At 43.8% G+C, this 17,720-nt stretch overlaps 1 protein-coding gene across 2 annotated transcripts in view; it reads right to left on the bottom strand.

Moving 5' to 3' along the window:
• The window catches only part of CAV1 (caveolin 1), a 32,052-nt gene extending 19,465 nt beyond the window's left edge, over nucleotides 1-12,587 (bottom strand). The window contains exons 1-2 of one of the 2 annotated variants that reach the window (XM_069461431.1): nucleotides 11,826-12,587; nucleotides 10,949-11,116 (exon numbers count right to left, since the gene is read on the bottom strand). In XM_069461431.1, the coding sequence (XP_069317532.1) occupies nucleotides 10,949-11,053 (105 nt within the window). In that variant the 5' untranslated portion in view covers nucleotides 11,054-11,116; nucleotides 11,826-12,587. The remainder of the gene's footprint in view (nucleotides 1-10,948; nucleotides 11,117-11,825) is intronic. The other variant, XM_069461430.1, reaches the window with a different exon arrangement.
• Between the last annotated feature and the right edge of the window lie 5,133 nt (nucleotides 12,588-17,720).

Here is a 17,720-nt window from a genome sequence, read left to right as displayed (position 1 = left end):
AGCAGAGATGTATTTGTGCCTTCCTAAACCTGGAGCTTACAAAAATATTAACGATGAATATTTTAAATATATACACATATTAGAATATATTTTCTCTTTACCTTAGTATCTAGAGTAAATGTTTTTGGATTTATTCATGAATTTTCTGGATGTTTTTTCTTACAAGGTTCTAAATGTGGCCAACACAGATAAGCAGCAAAAGAAGACACTCAGTAACGAGTCCTACCGTGTCTTTTCATACAAAGCAGACATTAAATTACTTAAAAAGGAATTTCAGCGTGTCCATTCAATTTGGCATCCATCTTCTGATGGCTGACTCTGCATGGGGCCCTGGAGTGGTCAGTGGGCGGCCACAGAAGTGAGGGGGACATTGTCCTGCTCTGAAGGACTCCAGCACAGAGTGGGGACAGAGGGGGAGAGAAGGGAGTGGACAGTGAAGGGCAGTGAAGCAGAAAGGTTGGAAAGGTTTGAGAAATGCCGCAATAGAGATGAAAACAAAGAGAAGAGCGGGCCAGTTGTGAGGAGGCCCAGTTATCCGGGGCAAGCTCCGGTGGGGGCTGAGGTTCTCAGGCAGCTCCGGTGCACTAGGGCTCATGACACACTTCCTGCTGGAGGGCAGAGTTGGTACTTCCCAAATGGCGGTTGAATGGCCTTTCAATATGGCACACTATTTGAGAATGACTCTCATTACTACCTTTACATTTAGAGAAATAGAGGGGCCTATCCAAAATAGCTTAGTGAATTGCTGGTTATTAACTGTTTTAGACAATTTCTCTTCCTACTAAAAAGCTTGCCTCCCAGGAACAAGTAAGGGAGAAAGATCTGTGTCACTAACCAAAATAATTGGCAATAAAATCTAATGAATGCAATTCCATTCCATTTCCTTGACATATTTCAGTATGTCCATTTCCAGCCACGTATTACGGCTAATCACATAGAAAAGGCAAAGAGTGAGCCATGATTGGTGGAATATTTAAATTGCTCTTCCAAGAGACCAATGGTGCCTTGTAAAATGCACTATTAAGTCGTTCCTTGCTTCTGGCATTTGTTTTTGAGAACAAATGCATAATTACTAGGGAGGAAGTCTCAGAGAAACTGTTTGCAGGAATCAATAGGCATTTCTCCTAGCGGCATAAAACTAAGGTTTTTATCAATTGTTCCCTGTTTTTACAATGTATTGGTGTGGTGGCATGAATGTCTGTAGAAATCGAACAGGCAAACTGAGAACATTAAGAGAAGCTGTTGAGTGCGAAGTGCCTGTCAGGACCTGCTTCATTCCCTCCTGACCCCCCCCCCCTCCCCGAAACACACACACATCCAGGCAGGATCAGCCCCACCCCAGGTGCTCTGGCCAACCTGGGCGATGGGGGGGTGCTTTAAAGATTGGAGTGATTCGACATCAGGTGGCATTGCAGCTGGTCTGGTTCTACGTCTAATCATGGAGACCACACCCCACCATGTATCCCATGTCTGGGCTTTGGGACTCAGCCCTCCCTGCTCAGCATCATATTCCCTGAGGCCTGGGGTTTTACACTGGTCTTTGCATTGGTCCTTCTCCTCCTTCCTCAACCCATCTTCCAGGATCTAGAGTCTGATCCTAGAACCTCAGGCCTGTCACTCCCCACACAGACCATGTCTGGAATCCCTCTCACCATATGCCACCTGCCCAGTGTGAAGACACTGTCATCTCTTGATGCCACTATCTTCTTGGATCATGACCTATTACAGAGAGGCACAGGGGTGCAGTGGTTAAGAATCTGCACCTTGGAGTTTCACCATCTGGGTTCAAACATGACTACCACTTCCTACCTGTGTAATTCTGAGCAACTTGCTAAACTTGAGTTTCCTTACCTGCAAAATGCGTATGATGGGGGTAATAGTAACAGTGCCCACCTCATAGGGCCATTGGAGGAGTAAGTAAATAATCTGTGCCACCCATTCAGCCTATAGGAAGTGCTGGGAGGAGTATCCTACTTCCTGTTTCACTTTCACGTGCACATATAGCACTCCTTGGTTTGCCCATGGCACTGAAAGCCCTTTAAAGCAGCGGTCCCCAACCTTTTTGGCACCAGGGACCAATTTCACGGAAGACAATTTTGCCTCGGATCGGGATGGGCTGGGTTGGGAGAGGCGGAGCTCAGGTGGTGATGCAGGGATAGGGAGGGGACGGCTATAAATGCAGATGAAGCTCATTGGCCATTCACCTCCTGCTGTGCGCCCCCCACCTTTCTAAGTTTCATGGAAGACAACTTTTCCATGATGGAGGGTGAGAGAGAGGGGTGCCGTGGAGCTCTTTGGCCTGGTCCTCGGGCTGGGTGTTGCTGACACAGCTTTGAAGGGCACATCTTACCACGTTATTCTCTGGCCTAAAAACCCCTCTGTGGGTTGCTGTGGCCTAAAAGGGACAAACACCTTGGGTGGGCAAAGAAAGCCTTACTGATCTTGCTTATGCTTGTACCCCTGGCTCTGGCCACACTGACCTGCCGCTGGTGCCCAGAACATGCAGGAACCCTCAGGGCTCCCTGTTCTGAGACCCCTTTGCTGGTGAACAGCGCTCAGCTTCGGAGACCACTGTGTACTCTGCTTTGTGCCCAACTAAGGCCCATCCTTTAGTTAAGTGACCTCACTCAGGTTTGTTTACATCATATGTATTTCCCCACTAAGCTCTACACCCTTTGGGGGCAGGGGGCTGTGATTTAACTCCTCAGTCCCTGCCTGGGCTGGATCACATGGCAGCACGGAGGGGAGGGGTGGAGTTGGAGTGTGTGATGTGTGTGGCCTGGTCCAGCCCAGGGCAGGTGGCAGGAAAGGGAGAAGGGCTCTCATGGGATTTTCTTTATCTTGGCTTTTTTTCCTCCCAATCTCCTGCTTTCTCATTACTTGCACTCAGCGTCTCTTTGTTATTCATTGTAAATGTGAAAATGTACTTTTGTTTGATATCTGACATACATGAAATGACCCAGTGCCATCTCTAGACACAATTTATCTTTTTACATAGAATCTATCGATATCCATCTGTATTTTAATGTCCTTGCTGGGCTCAGGAAAAGTTAATATATGTTGAACGCAGCTTTTAAAAATTTCACTTTTAAATTGTTATGCGATAGAATATTAAGCACATATATATTAAAAAATGCCTGGCTCTTAATTGCCAGAACAGCTAACAATGGTAAAGGGAAAACTCGATTGTGTCTTTAGGAATATATACTTCCCCTGTCATGAAATAATGGCCAACAAGAAACATCTTCTCAAGCTTCAATAAAGAAAACAAGATGCATTTTATATCTAACCCATCAACGTAGTTCCCATGAGAAGCAGGAAATACGTATTCTGTGCAGGTGTAAATCTGTTCTACCAACTAATTCCCTTGGTAGTTGCATAGTACGTGGATCATGCAGATTTCCTTTAAGACAAAATTAAAAACACTTCCCCCACCCTAAACAATGATTCATGTGAAAGCATGCCATTTTATATTTCCTGGACTAACTGAAAAATAGTTTAAACAAATGCAAATCCATTTGTGACCATATTATTTTTTCTTCCAAACTGGGACGCTTCTGAGCATGCAAGAGGCACTATTACTCTGTGCTGACCAATGTTGGCTAGTTTGTATGAGATAACCTAGAACATGTGGTCACTCCCCTCCTAGGTCACCCTGAGGCTCTAAGCTTGTAGTTGGCTCTCAGCCCAAGTGGCCTCAAGGGATGCAGAACCACTGAGCAAGGTTGATTTGGGAGCCCTCCCAGGTGTTTCAAAACCCTCTGGCCGGGTTTCAAATGGCCCAACCTTCAAGTATGCTTCTGGCAGGGAAAATATCTAGAACTCTAGCATGGGACACCTCTTCTCTTCAGGTAGAGTCAACCAGGGTGTGTATTTTTAAGCTAACCGTGGGTACAGTCATTTCTAAAGCTGACTTCACTGTGTAATCATTTGAAGAATGATCGTTTGAAGCTCTGAAAAATCCTCAGCCTCCACCTCTAGATATTCTAATTTAATATCTCTGAGTGGGCCCAGGCATCTGTATTTGTAAACACTCCTCTGGTTATTTTGGTGCTTAGCCAAATTAGGAGGTCCTTTTGGCTTTGTAAAGAGGTTATAGGGTTTAAAAAGGCTGCAAATTTCAAATTTTCAATAGGAAGATTAAAAGTTGAGAGCCAAGATGGGAAAAGAGAATATTACTTCTCCTTACTTTGAAAAATTCATAATATTGTTGCTAAGTATAGTCACCCTAGCCTGCTAGCAAACATTAGAACTTACTTTTTTATCTAATCATATGAGGTCTGTCCAGAAAGTATCCAGCCATTTTATATGAAAAATAGAGACATTTATTGAACAAGATACAAGATACAAGAAACATTGTACATAGGACAATGATGCCTCAGTCCCCTTCAAAGTAGGCACCTTGGGACCTCACACAGTTCTCCCAGCATCTCCTAACCTAACCTGTACCCGTTCAACATTCTCAAGTGTTCTGCTTGTTGCAGGCCTTCGAGAATGTGGATCACTTTCAACAGGTTCTCAACCACTTTTGAAGTGTTTGTGCCGCACTTTTATTTGCCCTGCACTCATTGCATCGTCCCTGAAAGCCTTCTGAATCATCCAAATGGTTTCCTCGGAGGAATGTTCAAGCTTAATGCAAAACTTGATGCAGATTCATTGCTCTACTCGCTCAGTCATTTTGTACGTAACCTACACACAGTACACACGCTCCCTCCACAGCGCCTAGCGCCCCACTGACTAGGACAGTGACGTTGTCATTGTTCACACAGGTGCAGCCCAGTCCACTCTCCTTAGCTGCCAGGTTACATTGATGTCTCGCAAACTGTTCTCCTTATATTAGCAATGGCTGGATACTTTCTGGAACGACCTCAGTGTATATTTGTACCCATAACAAGCCTCTCTTCATCCCCCTCCTTCCGCCTACCCTGCCCAGTCTCCGGTACCTGTCATTCTACTCTCTGTGTCCATGGAATCACGCTTTTTAACTCTCACAATTTTTTTATGGGATCAAAACAGGAGCAAATTGTGGGAAAATATATGTTCCTAATTTTGCCTTGTTTATTGGCTCAGGAACACTTTGAAGATTTACAGACGAGTGCTTTTTGAATCAAGGATATAAGGATATAAGATTTTAACAGACAGTAGAATTTGGTAAAGGAATTCCAGCAAAAGTTTGTGAAGGAAACTGCATGAAGAGAGGAGGGGAGATGGCTACAAATGCTGCTTGGGCAGTGTTCGTATCTATCTCTCTCCATATTGTGGCCTCCAGTGCACAATCACAGATGCATAAAAATTATTTATATAGAGGCAAATGGCTGTTGAGGGAAACACTATTCTGTGAGAATGACTCTCATCCATTTCTTTATAGTTTAAAAACTGAAGCTTAAAAACACAAAATAGCTTGTCCAAAATATCTTTAGGGATGATGTTTATTAACTTTTATTAGCTGAACAATTTTGCTTTCTGTTTATAAGCCCAACTCCCAGGAACTACTGAGGAAGATAAACCTATGGACCTAATACCTTCCACCCCTCCTTCCTCCTTGGTATCCACTGGGACTAGAATGCTTTTTAGTTGAAAGAGATCATGAAAGCATTAGGCTGTTATGTTGAAAATAAACCTGATCTGATTACTTTGTCCACACCTTTTCTTGACTGCTAAAGAAAAAGAATTTTGTGTCTGTGCCTACTTAAGAATCATCACATTGGAGTTTTAAAGATGAAAGTTACAAAAGTTGCAAAGGTATCTTTTCTTATCTTGGCACAACACTCTTTCCACTATAAGGGGTTGCATCTGGGTACCTATGAATTAGGCATATTTCTGGGGGCTGAGAGCTTCTTTTTAGGAATTTTTTTTTAAAAGAAATATACGTTACAAATCCTTTTCTCTAAGGTCTTAGAGTATAGTAAAGAAAATAATACATATACAGGGTCTCCGGAGCGTGGAAGGAGAAAGGGCATGTGTATCTTGGCATAAACCACCTTTGTGGGAAGATAACAGCCCTATACTCTCGCCACTGCAACCACGGCCAGGAGGATCAAGGAAGGGCCAAGACCTGACAGGTCAGTGCACACAGCCCTGTTCTCCTGGGGACCAGCTCTCTCTGGGCATTCCATCATGGAGAATTATGTTTAAAAGTAGGGCAAACTGGAAAGCAGTTTCATTTGGAATATGAAAGTGTCTGTTCTTTTATGGACTTGAGTGGGCAGGATACATAAGCAGGTGGTTTTTCAAATTACTGGACTTTCCAGCGCTGCTCACTATTGCAGCTGTTCGTACTTTAAACCCTGTAAAAATGTAGCCAACGCTGCTGTTAATTGAAAGAATATCCCACATCAGGAACGTTTTCATAATTCAAAGGTAGTTGGTATACCTTGCCTTAAATTTTAATAAATAGTATGAAAGTTTATTCAGTTAAAAGTTTTTGATTATAGTTAAGAAACAGAGGGGAAAAAAGACTTCCCTTATCATAAGCATTTAAAATGTATATCATTCTTGGCTGAACTTGAAAGTATTTCAGATACTTAAGAATGAATAATATCCCCCATTTTAGTATCGTTCCTCTGTGCTCAGTAATGTGAGAACAATTTCTCACCAAAGATGACCATCGTGCTATTTTACAAGCTGGGGAATCTGAATTCCGTACATGGTTTCATACATGGCAGAATATCCGTCACCATCTTATGAAGCTATCTCCTAAACAAACAAGCCGAAACTGATACCAATTCCAGCAGAAGAAAATATTAACATGGTGCTAAGGGCCTGGAGACAATCTGATATTTTAAATGTTATGCTTTGATTATATGTATATCAAATGATAAACATAATTTTATAAATGACTATTATATTGGTACTAATCACCAATTGCTCTAGAATGCTTTCTACTTGAAAAGGATCACAGAGGCATTAGGCTGTTATGTTGAAACCAAAACTGATCTGATTAGCATGTGCATGCATTTTCTCGGCTGCTAAAGAAAAGTGGTGTCTGTGCATATTTAAGAATCATTACATTCTAGTTTTAGACAATAAAGTTACAAATGCATATCTTTATTTTCCAACAAAGACCTCCTCCCAGATGTCCTGATTTGTCTCAGTGCTAATCTCAGAATCATCTGAACTCATTTCTCTTTTCATGACAGTGGTCCATGGAGAATCACATAATTTTGTGTATTTTTCCTTAATGATACATTTCAAAATATCTGTTTTAGGCAGTAACTATGTGAAAACATTTTAAATTTTGTTAGCCCTTAATTTCTCTTAATGTCAAAAAGAGGAATTGGAGGCCAGCCTGGTAACAACATGTTCTGCCACATGACTCTCAAATCCCAATCCAAATAGGCTACTAAACACTCCCATCTCCATGCCTCACTCTTTTAGAATGCCCTCCTGTGCTTTTTCCAGCTATTTGTGTTCCTTCTGCCCTCCAGTAACCCAACTTAAATTGCACCTCCTTCATGCCCTTTTCCATTAAATGATCCATAATGCATCCTCCTCTGCACTCCACTGCCCTATCCTAACACTTCACATCAATACCATTTTTATTATGCAATATTCAATACTACAGTATTTACCTTTTATTTATTGTGGTATATATTTGGTCTATTTCCAAAATGACGATGAGAAGGCTTATAATAGAGACCACATAAAACAGTATGCCAGCTAGAAGGAAAAGTGCAAATACAAAAGCAAACGTGGGAGAGAATACAATAACATAGGTTAATGAAACTTAAAATCTAACCATGTGTTTCCTCGCAGTCAAGGCAAAAGAAAAAAAAAAAAAAAGACCCACTAATTGCCACTTGGCAGTGACTTACAATGTTGGTTGTATGTGTGTGTATTATTTTTTAAACTTTTTATCTGTATTCTTCTTCTCTCACTAACTGTAATCTTTGTGATTGCTAGGGCCTATTTTAGGAATTATGTAGCAAAGCACCTAATTTAGCATATCGCAAGAGTTTGATAAATTAATTGATAGCTAATGTGATATCAGAATCATAAATTTGATGCCATTTTCTTTATATAGAAAATTCAAATATGTATATACTAAACATATGTATGAAAATGCAAACATAGGAAGACATAGAAATGTCAGAGAGAGAACAAAGAGTCTGAGTTTGTAACCAATTACAGGAAATTTAAGAAAGTGTTCATCATCTACTTAATATTTTGGGGTAAATGTCTATACAGATATCTCATAATATGGAGCAGCAAACTTTTAGTAAGATAAGAAATCAATTTTATTGGAACTTAATTATATATTTTATGTCATTATCACTAGTGGAATAGGTGATAATACCCCACCTTCTTGAGACACAAATTCATGGCACACACAGCTTTGAGTTTTCTCTCCCTCCCTAAATAGCTGTTTTATGGGATTGCAATGATATTGTACAGATACGCTACGTTGTTCTTCGCACTTTACATTGTGGTTTCATTTCTTTATCTAGAGTTTGTTTTGTTTTGTTTTGTTTAACTTGGCATGGGGACATTCTTAAAATGCAGGGAACACCCTAGTCCGACATTGTCTAATAGAGATTTCTGTGATGATAGAAATGTTCTCTATCTGTGCTGTCCAACTGATATAGAAACATTCTATATCTCTGCCACTAACCTCACATCTTGTGCACTCAAAATGTGGCTAATGTGACAGAGGAACTGAATTTTAAATTTTAATATTAATTATTTGAAATTTAAATTGAAATAGTCACAAGTGCCTAGAGACTACTGTATTGGACAGAGCAGCTTTTACAGGGCTCCTTGCTTGATTGGGTACCTTTAACAATAGATGCCAGTGACTCCTATTTCTTTATTATCATATGAAGTTTTACGCTACCATGCAATAACAGTAAAGCTTTGAGTGTCTTATTATTTTAAGAACTCCATGGTGTCAAAAGTAAAATTTAAGGAAATTTATTATTTACTGTCATGGTAACAGGGAGAGAATCATCCCTGTTTCTATTATTACATTTGTGTTTGGACTTGAGGATAAATATTTATAAAATAGGAGTCTCCTATTCACCAGGCCCACGGGGTACAGGCACTTCTGGGGCAGAATTTGCATTTGTAGCTTTGGTCTCTCTGTAGGACATTCTCTGAAGTCCTCTCTGGGGGTGGGGGTGGGATCATCTGAGTACGTGGCACTGCCAAAGACTTCTCAAGGTGGATTTTTCTGTTTGACTGTCTTGTTTTGCTCACAGTTCTATGAGCAAGTAGGCGGGGTTTGGCTTCTTTAGGCTAGCAGGAGCTTGCTCTAGTTCTTTCTTTTAATTTCTTTAATTTGAGGATCCCCACACTTGCTCTTTGAAATGCTATTTTGTAAACTGCTATTTCCTCTAAGCCTGTTATGCTTTTTTTTCCATCTGTGCTGAAGTCTCTTTTCCCAGTGGGGCCTTTCTTTCTCAACTTAGTCATGCCATGTGTGGAGATCCACATCCACACTGCTGGCCTCTCTGACTCATCCCGGGAGGTTCGCTTGCTCCAGGGAATCTCACAGTGCAGTGGAACAACAGGGAGGCTCCAGTGAAGCGAGCCCTTTCTGAAATCTGCCTCTTTTCCTGGCAACTCTCCTTCTTGTCCAATGCTACGTGAGAAAGGGAAAAAAAGCACAAATGTCCTTCTCCCTTTAAGGTAATGCATTTAGTAAATAGTTTTTTTTTTTTTTTGCAATTCTAATTTCCAGTTTATAAGGTACTTTTGTTGTTATGGCTGCTTTTAAATATTCCATAATCTGGCTAGTCAGAAAACCTGTGAATGCTCCAATTTTCCTTTTTCCTACACGGGAAAGCCAAGATAGTCAATTCTGACAGTTACATTTTCCTTCCAGTTACAGATTAAACTGTTCCCTCTTTTGAGATATATTATTCATAAATGTGAACAGTCTCTGAACTGTAGCTCCTCCCATCCATAGATGGGAGGCGGGGTGGGTGGAGATGGCTCATCTACCTTATTGGCTGCCCTGGGGTTGTGCAGAACTGCGTCTTCACACTCTAATACTGGAGGCCAGGATTTTCCTTAACCTCCTGGTTTCTCAAGGAAAACCCTCTGCCAAGGATGGCTCTAGCCCATGATTTCCCAATCCAGATGACAATTAATTCCTCCCACTAGATTTGCCAAAAGGGTCAAAGTTGACTAACATAATGATAATAAAAAACTGACCACTGAGTCAGATCTAAGTATGGCCAATAACCCAGTTAATTAATCTCTTTTTAATATCACCAAGCACATCCTGAAAGTATAAAAAGGAACTTCAGGCTGAATGTGCCATTAGCTCAGGGCAGGCTGACCTAGGTAGTCACTAAAGAACTTTCCACTCCTACGTAGAGGTGTCCAATGGAGAAATCAAGAGACACCCATTGTTTTTGGTTTTGTAAATTTGTTTAGTTGTGCACAAGTGCCCTGTTTTTCTAGTTAAAATACCTTTCACATATGTTTATCCTTGTCTTTAGTCCTAGGCATTTCTAGCCATTTAATTATTTTTAAGAAAATCATTTCAGATTATTTTAGCTGGGGCAACATGAGCAATCTGTACTCTGACTCTCGTCCTTGGCACAGGACCTTACGCAATTGTCTTACTGTCTTGTTCTTTGTGCAGTGGGGACCCATCACTAGACTTGACCCTGGGAATGGAGCTCAACCATCTCACCCTCCTAAGGAGTATGGACCCGTCTGTTGCTGGGGTCAGCAGGCTCATTCGCCAGGAAAAATGTGCAGCTATATGAACTCCTACAAAATTCACTTTAGCTAAATTCCAGCTGACCCAGTTGGAGGGGGGAAGGGAGATGTGACATTTCTGACGACCGCGGGAGCTTTGGGCACATAAGCCCAGAAAACGGTGTGTGCAGGGCAGTGTTAGAGAAGCATGCACAGGCTGCTTGCCAGAGGAGGGCTTTCCCGGCCCTGACAACGGCCGCTCGGGGACGCCCCCTCCTCGCTGGCCGCCTCATCTTACCTTGACCACGTCGTCGTTGAGATGCTTGGGGTCGCGGTTGACCAAGTCGATCTCCTTGGTGTGCGCGTCGTAGACTTGCTGCTTCTCGCTCACCTCGTCTGCCATGGCCTTGTTGTTGGGCTTGTAGATGTTGCCCTGTTCCCGGATGGGAACAGTATAGAGATGTCCCTGCAGAGGGTGGACGGCCGGGAGGGGGAGGGCGGCAGCGGCGGTGGGAAGAAAATTTCAAAAAGAAAAGCGGTCAGAAGTCAGCGTGGCGGCGGCCAAACCTCGAGCTCGAAATCGAACTGACCGCGTCGACAGCGACGGCTCGGAGCACAGAACCCTCCTGCGCGCCGCAAGCTTTTTAAGAGGATCTAGGAGAGGACACCACACCCCTCGGTACCAGGCAGGGAGCGCCTGCCTCCCCCGCCCGCCGCCAGGGGTCAGGGCAAACCCCGCCGCGCGGTCCGCCCCGGCCCCCGCCCCGCACACGCCCGGCCTGCGGCACCCTGGGGGACGCCCGCAGGGGAGGGGGCCCCCATCGGACTGCGCCCCGGCCCCGCTTTCCTCTCTCCGCTGCGCCACCGCGCCCCGAGTGCTTCACCTGCTCCACTTGCCAGTCCCCGGTTCCCCCTACCCCTGTCGCCATAATCCCTTCCAGCTTTATCCTTAAGATTCAGCCGGAGCCTCCCGACCCCACGGAATGTCCCCACTTTTGTTGCTTCTTGGCCGCTTTCCCCTCGCACCTGCCCGCGCCCCCCACCCTTCCTCTGCCCTCATTTGTCCCTCCACGGTCCAGTCCTCCAACCCCCGTGATGATCGCAATCTCGCATGCCCCCATCTCTGGGCTGAGCCCTGTGCCAGTCCTTCTAAGCTCGCTAGAACCGTATCTCACCTGCGCAACTCCCCCGACCCACCCTCGGGTCACTCCCAGGCTGCCGGCGGGTGGCAGAAGGGCGGTTGCGTGTGGGAAGACGTGGTCTCCACACCCTGGCGGGGCTCGAGCGCGGAGAGATGGTTGAAGTGGTGGTGGCCCCTGAATGAGGGGAATACCCCTGCCAGCCGCCGAGATGCAGGAAGAGTTCTTGAGATGGCTCAAGAACTTTGGAAAGTGCAAACACAGCGCGCGCCACCGCCCGGGGCCAGCCTATCCCGGCGCCGGGCTGGGACTCCGCGGGGACTGTCCCCAGGACTGCGGGTAAATGACCTCCCCCCACCCCAGTAGACAGGGGCCGGACCGCTGGGGGTCCCGCGACAAGAGAGCACCCTAACCTTTCCAGAAAACGTGTACTCAATCCGGCCGACCCAACCTCAGGACCCCGACCCCCTTTTCCGTGTTCTCCTAGCTCAGGGGCTCCCTTGGCCCCTTACCCATTAGGAAAACATAAAACATTCTTGGCTTGTCTTTACCTCCCCGCCCAGGCCCATTCCTCAGCGGTGCCAAGCGAGAGGAGTGCCCCGAAGTGGAGAGAGGGCTGGGGCAGGGAAAGCAGTCGGAGTATTTGGAGTGGGAGATAGCAGAAGCAGGTACTCCACGCGCGCACAGGGCCCGGCGCGCCCCGCCAGAGCCTACCTCGGAGTCTACGTATTTGCCCCCAGACATGCTGGCCCGTGGCTGGATGAAGGCTTGGAGGAGGTTTCCCTGGGCTGTGATTTAAGGGAACTGAGGAAGGAAGATCTTGTATTGTATGGGGGGGGGGGGGGGTGGCGCAGGGTGGGGAAGGCGCTGGCGGGGGGCGGTGGCCGGGAGGGAGCCTCCTGGCCGCCCGCCAGGGGTTTGTTCTGCTCGCGGTTGGCCGGGACGTGCGCTGCGCCGGGTCTAGGCACATCCCCAAGGTTCTGGCAGCAGAGGGCGGGGAGCGCCCGCAGGGAGCAAAGAGCGAGGGAGAAAGCCTTTCTCCCGCGCTGGGCTGCTTACTTTAAACCTGGAGCAACATTTTCCCAGCTATGAACCACCAAGAGGCATCCCGGAGGTAGCTAATATTTTCGCAGTGCATCATCCCAGCAGGGGTGGAGGGAGCCGAGGAGCCTGCAGAGATGCCCAGTATGGGCAAGCAAGACGACAGAAACAATTCTGCCCTGTCCTAAGCCTTTTTTTTTTTCCTTCCCCATCGCCCACGTTCCGTTGCTGCCCGAGACACATCTGTCTCCCTATTTTCACAAAGGAAGGGATGAAAAATGGCTTGGAACCTTTAGGTACATTTCACATCTAAACACAAGGAAGGAATCTGTGTGGGTGCGTGTGTGGTGTGCTTTTGGTGACGCTCGTTTGCTTCTAGTCAGTGTGGATGGAAACTCGCAGGGATGCAGAATTTAACGTTTCCCACCCGCTTCTGAAATGTCTCCTAAACGCTTTGTAATAAGAAATGGAAGTGTTTAACTTTTCTATGACTTTATTACTGATCTTTTCTGGAAGAAAGGAAATTTATGTCCGAAGGCTATGCCATATTTACAAAATATGTAAAATATTTACAGTTGTAGAAATACTTAATTAAAACTTCCCTTTTATCACCAGAGAGGATTTATTTTTTAAAAGATGTGCTTGGCTGTGAGGGAAGATTTGATTTTTCTACTAAGTGATTTGACTTAAAAAAATGAGTTAGCAATTATTAGGTTTGTTCCAGGTGGGAACCCGAAAAGTATGTATAGGACAGAATGTGGTTGATGCAAAATTTAGGCTTGTAAAACAATAGCCGCAGGAGTCTGGAGAGTCCCTGACTTTGTGGATCTAACAGAAGCTGCAGCCAGCCTTCCTTCCTCCTCCCTCTCTGATAGAGAGGAGGGCTATCCCTCCCTAGCTCTCCTGATAAGGACCACTCCAGAGCTGAAGGATGGATGTGACTGGGGCGGGGGTCCTAGGAGTTGGTTGTTGGAGAAAGAATTTATTACAGGCAGTTGTTCTGGCCAACCTGCTTACTGCCCCCAGAGAAACCCTCTATAAAACTCAAGGCTCTCCCCTTTTCTCTTGTGGATGTTTTATCACCTCCACCCATCTACACCTCGGATGCTCAAAATAAACAGCATTTTGCTACACACAAGGCTACATGTGTTTCTCTGTCTCTCTCCTCTGGACCTAACAGCGATCAAAGTATTTTATCACTTCCTGAATTTGGGGCTTCTTTCTTTACCTTACTATAAAGCAGCACAACACCAATTAAATAGTAATCAGTTATTTTACTTTTTGGCCATAACGAGTCTAGAAATTCATTACCCAAAAACGGAAAGGACATGTTGCCTAAGGTTCCATATATAATCAAGAGTCAAATAAATTATCACTTAAAATTTAAAAAGCTGGGAGTATGCGTGAAGGAGAACAGGTTAAAATAAAAACACTGGCAGTCTAGAGAGAGAATGTGGGTTGGGGTAAGGAGTACGAAAATGGGAACTAGAGGATGGAATGCTGATAGAGTTGATTATCTAGTTGGAGAGGAGACATGAAAATATAAAAGGGAATTATAAAGGATGGGCTATTGTTGATAGCAGAAAGCCATACACTTTTTGGGAAAAGATCAGTTTCAACTAGGAATGGCAGGCAAAGCACCACAGTGTTACCAACATTGGCATGAGTTTATTTATGCTGACCATTCATCATTAGTAGACTAAAGATCTTTCAAAAAGTAGGTTTTCTTAATTTTATTTCTGCCAGATTGCATTTCTATTAATAAATTCTTTGAAAAAAATTGTGTTAACAAATGTTAGCAAACATGATAAGCTCAACGTGTTCTGTAGCAGCTAGTGCATCTCTAATGATTGCTCCAGGGTGGCAGTTGGGTTACCTTCTATGGAAAAATGTGGAAACCATTTCCCATCTATTGTTATTCAGTCTTCAGCTGCAGTGAGTAATCTTAACTGTGAAAAAGTCAACAGGAACACAGTGAGAGCTTGTCCTGCAGTCCAACCAGGAAGCAACTTTCTGGGGAGGCCTGTGAGTGAATGCTTAACTAGTACTCAACAGAGGGAAAGCAGCCTCTTGGGGGAAGTTCATGTAGAAGAGTGTAATCAACAGCAGCACATGGAATCATAATGATCAGTGAGGCGCTGTCAATGCCAAAATGCATTCCTAATGAGAGGGGAAACCACAGACTCTTTATTAACCTGTCTCAACAAGAAGCTGGCACCAAAGAGAAACAGGTCTTAGTCTTGTTATAATAGCTGACTTGGAGAAACAGCTCCAAATTTCTGAGAAATAAAGAAAAGGTGAAGAAGAACATTGTTAGCATAGGTGCAACGAGATTTAAAATGAATAGATGACGTAAACAAAATTGTTTTTGTTTGATACCCACACAGATAACTTTAGGCTTGGAGGCAAGTTAATAACATTCTCCAAATCATTTACTTAAAAACGTGTGTAGATGGCAATTGATTTGCCTTCTAATTTTTTTTTAGAAGTAGGTTAAAGGTTAGCTCATGGGTTATATGTTACTAGAAGTACAGAGCTAGAAGGGAAGCAGATCATCCAAAGCAACTATATTAAAGACGAGGGAAACTGAAGCTTAAATATACTAAAAATATTTGTTCTTATGGAGTTTTGTTGGATAATGAAACATGTTACAGTTGGTAAATAATTATAGCACCTGTTAATGACTTTTGGGACATGGGATTCTTAAACAGTTGTGAACTAGAAATCTTAAGGCTCCCCGGATGGGGTGACTGAATGGACCCCCTCTTGGCCAAGGGGATATCCCAAAACTAAATTGCCTGCCAGGAGGAGGGAGGTCAGGCTTGCCTCATCATGCCCCCCCCCCTTCTTGGGGACATCCTTTGTAACCCATTAACAGGCCTAAAGTTATGCAAGACAAACCTGCAGGTCCTCAATTTACACAACAAATATATGTCCAGTGGCTTGTCTCTGATTAACAGCTCCTTATCTTAAAACATCCCAAGCCTTTAGGCAAAGCTTCGTGTATTTAACCAATTACAAGTCAAAGAATCTTTAAACCCACCTCTAACCTATAAGCCCCCTCAACTTCGAGATGGCGCACCTTTTCGGGCCAAACCACTGTATGCCTTCTATGTACTGATTTATGACTTTACCCTGTAACCCCTGTCTTCTTGAAATGGATAAGAACAAACTATAACCCAGCCACACCGAGTCCACTTGCTCAAGGCTTCTTGGGCGTGGCTCTGGGTCATGGTCCTCAAATTTGGCTCGGAATAAATCTCTTTAAAATTATTTTACAGCGTTTGGCTTTTTTTCCATTAACAAGAGAGAAAAAAAAAATAACCAGTATGGCTGAGCCACCCAGCAGTCTGTTTTAGACTTTACCCACAGCACTTGAGCTGTGCCTTAGAGTATTGCTGGTTAAGTGCTGAATGACAAGGAGGTTGGGGGCCCTCAGGAAAAGGGCGAGAGGGGGTAAGGGTATTTTTCAGGGTGGTGACTATTTCCATGCAAGTACATAAACATGTCAATATTTTTACAAACTGTCTGTAAGTATATAAATGTTAATATCTCTATGACCTAAGTATATAAACGTCAATATTTTTATGATCTATGTATTCAGCTGAATATTAACTCAGTTTATCATCATCATCACCCCATACACCTTCCCCTATTTGTTCACATCCACCAAATTCCATCCAGGCCTTCTTCCCATCCCTGTCCCCTTTATATGAAAGTTTACATGGGAAGAAATGGCTTTCTGGATGAAGACTTGCCACATCGCCTGATCCCTTCTGAGCCTTATTTGGCTTGAAGACCCAACTGGAATCTACCCTGGTTTGGGCCTTTCCACTTTGAATATTTCAAATGATTTTATTTTCTTAAAAAAAAAAAGAAAACACAAACAAACAGCTATTTCTATGTTTAAAATAAGTCTTTCTGACCAACATGGCTAAGAAAGTATTCTTTTCATATTGTGTCTTTAAATTGGCTTCACTTACCCTATTTATAAAATGGAAAACATCATTGATATCTACCCAATAGGGGTGTTTTGAACTTTAGTGAGGTTGCATTTAAAATTCTGAGGATACTGCCTAAATTACAATAGATGCTAGGGTGCAGGGGACAATTTTATTTCATAAATTCAGGATTGGAATAAACGTTTTACTTCCAAGTGTCTGTATTGTAAAATAGTTCAACCACACAAGATATAGAATAGATAGTACAGTGAGCATCTGCCATCAAGCTTGATCAAATACTATCATCATTTTCCCTTATTTGCATCAGGGTTTCTAAAATGGAAAACATTTTATAGACACTACCAAAGTCCCTGTGAATTGTAACTTGCTCTTTTTCTATAACTGAACTTAATTTCTTTTATGAACGCCCTTTCTTTCAGGTGACAGAACCTTTGTCCTAGCCACTTTCTAGTTTCTTCCACTTTTGGGGGGTTGCATCTGAATTCCAGGGGCTTATGATTTGCCAACGAGTCTTGAGTGAGTCTGCGGAGGAGAGTTTCCTTCTTAGCACCTTGGCATCTGCTGATAGGTACATCACTCTGTCTCTTTTCAGTTATTGGTCCATTCAGGAGACTGCTTCACTGTCCTACATGCTCCCTGAATATGTCCCTTAGGGCCAGAGATGCTTGCTATTTCTGCCCCTTTCTTGAGCCTCTGTGCAAATCTGATGAATCTGTGTGGGCAGGCCTGATGCAGCATCATGGAGCCTCCCAGGGTGACGTGGTGTAGAGAGCAGAATAAATCCCTGTGCCCTCCATGGTGCAGAGAAACTCCAAGGTGTTGTTACCTCCAAGGGCCCTACCCAGAAATAGGAGGGACAAATATCTCTGTCCTTGTATCCTCCTAACTTATCTGAGCCTGGGCTTAGGGACACACACCGGTCAAACAC

This window comes from Eulemur rufifrons, chromosome 29, assembly GCF_041146395.1.
Source record: "Eulemur rufifrons isolate Redbay chromosome 29, OSU_ERuf_1, whole genome shotgun sequence".
NCBI lineage: Eukaryota > Metazoa > Chordata > Mammalia > Primates > Lemuridae > Eulemur > Eulemur rufifrons.
The sequence above is the reverse complement of the archived record's forward strand: the minus strand, read 5'-3'. Positions and strand labels throughout refer to the sequence as shown.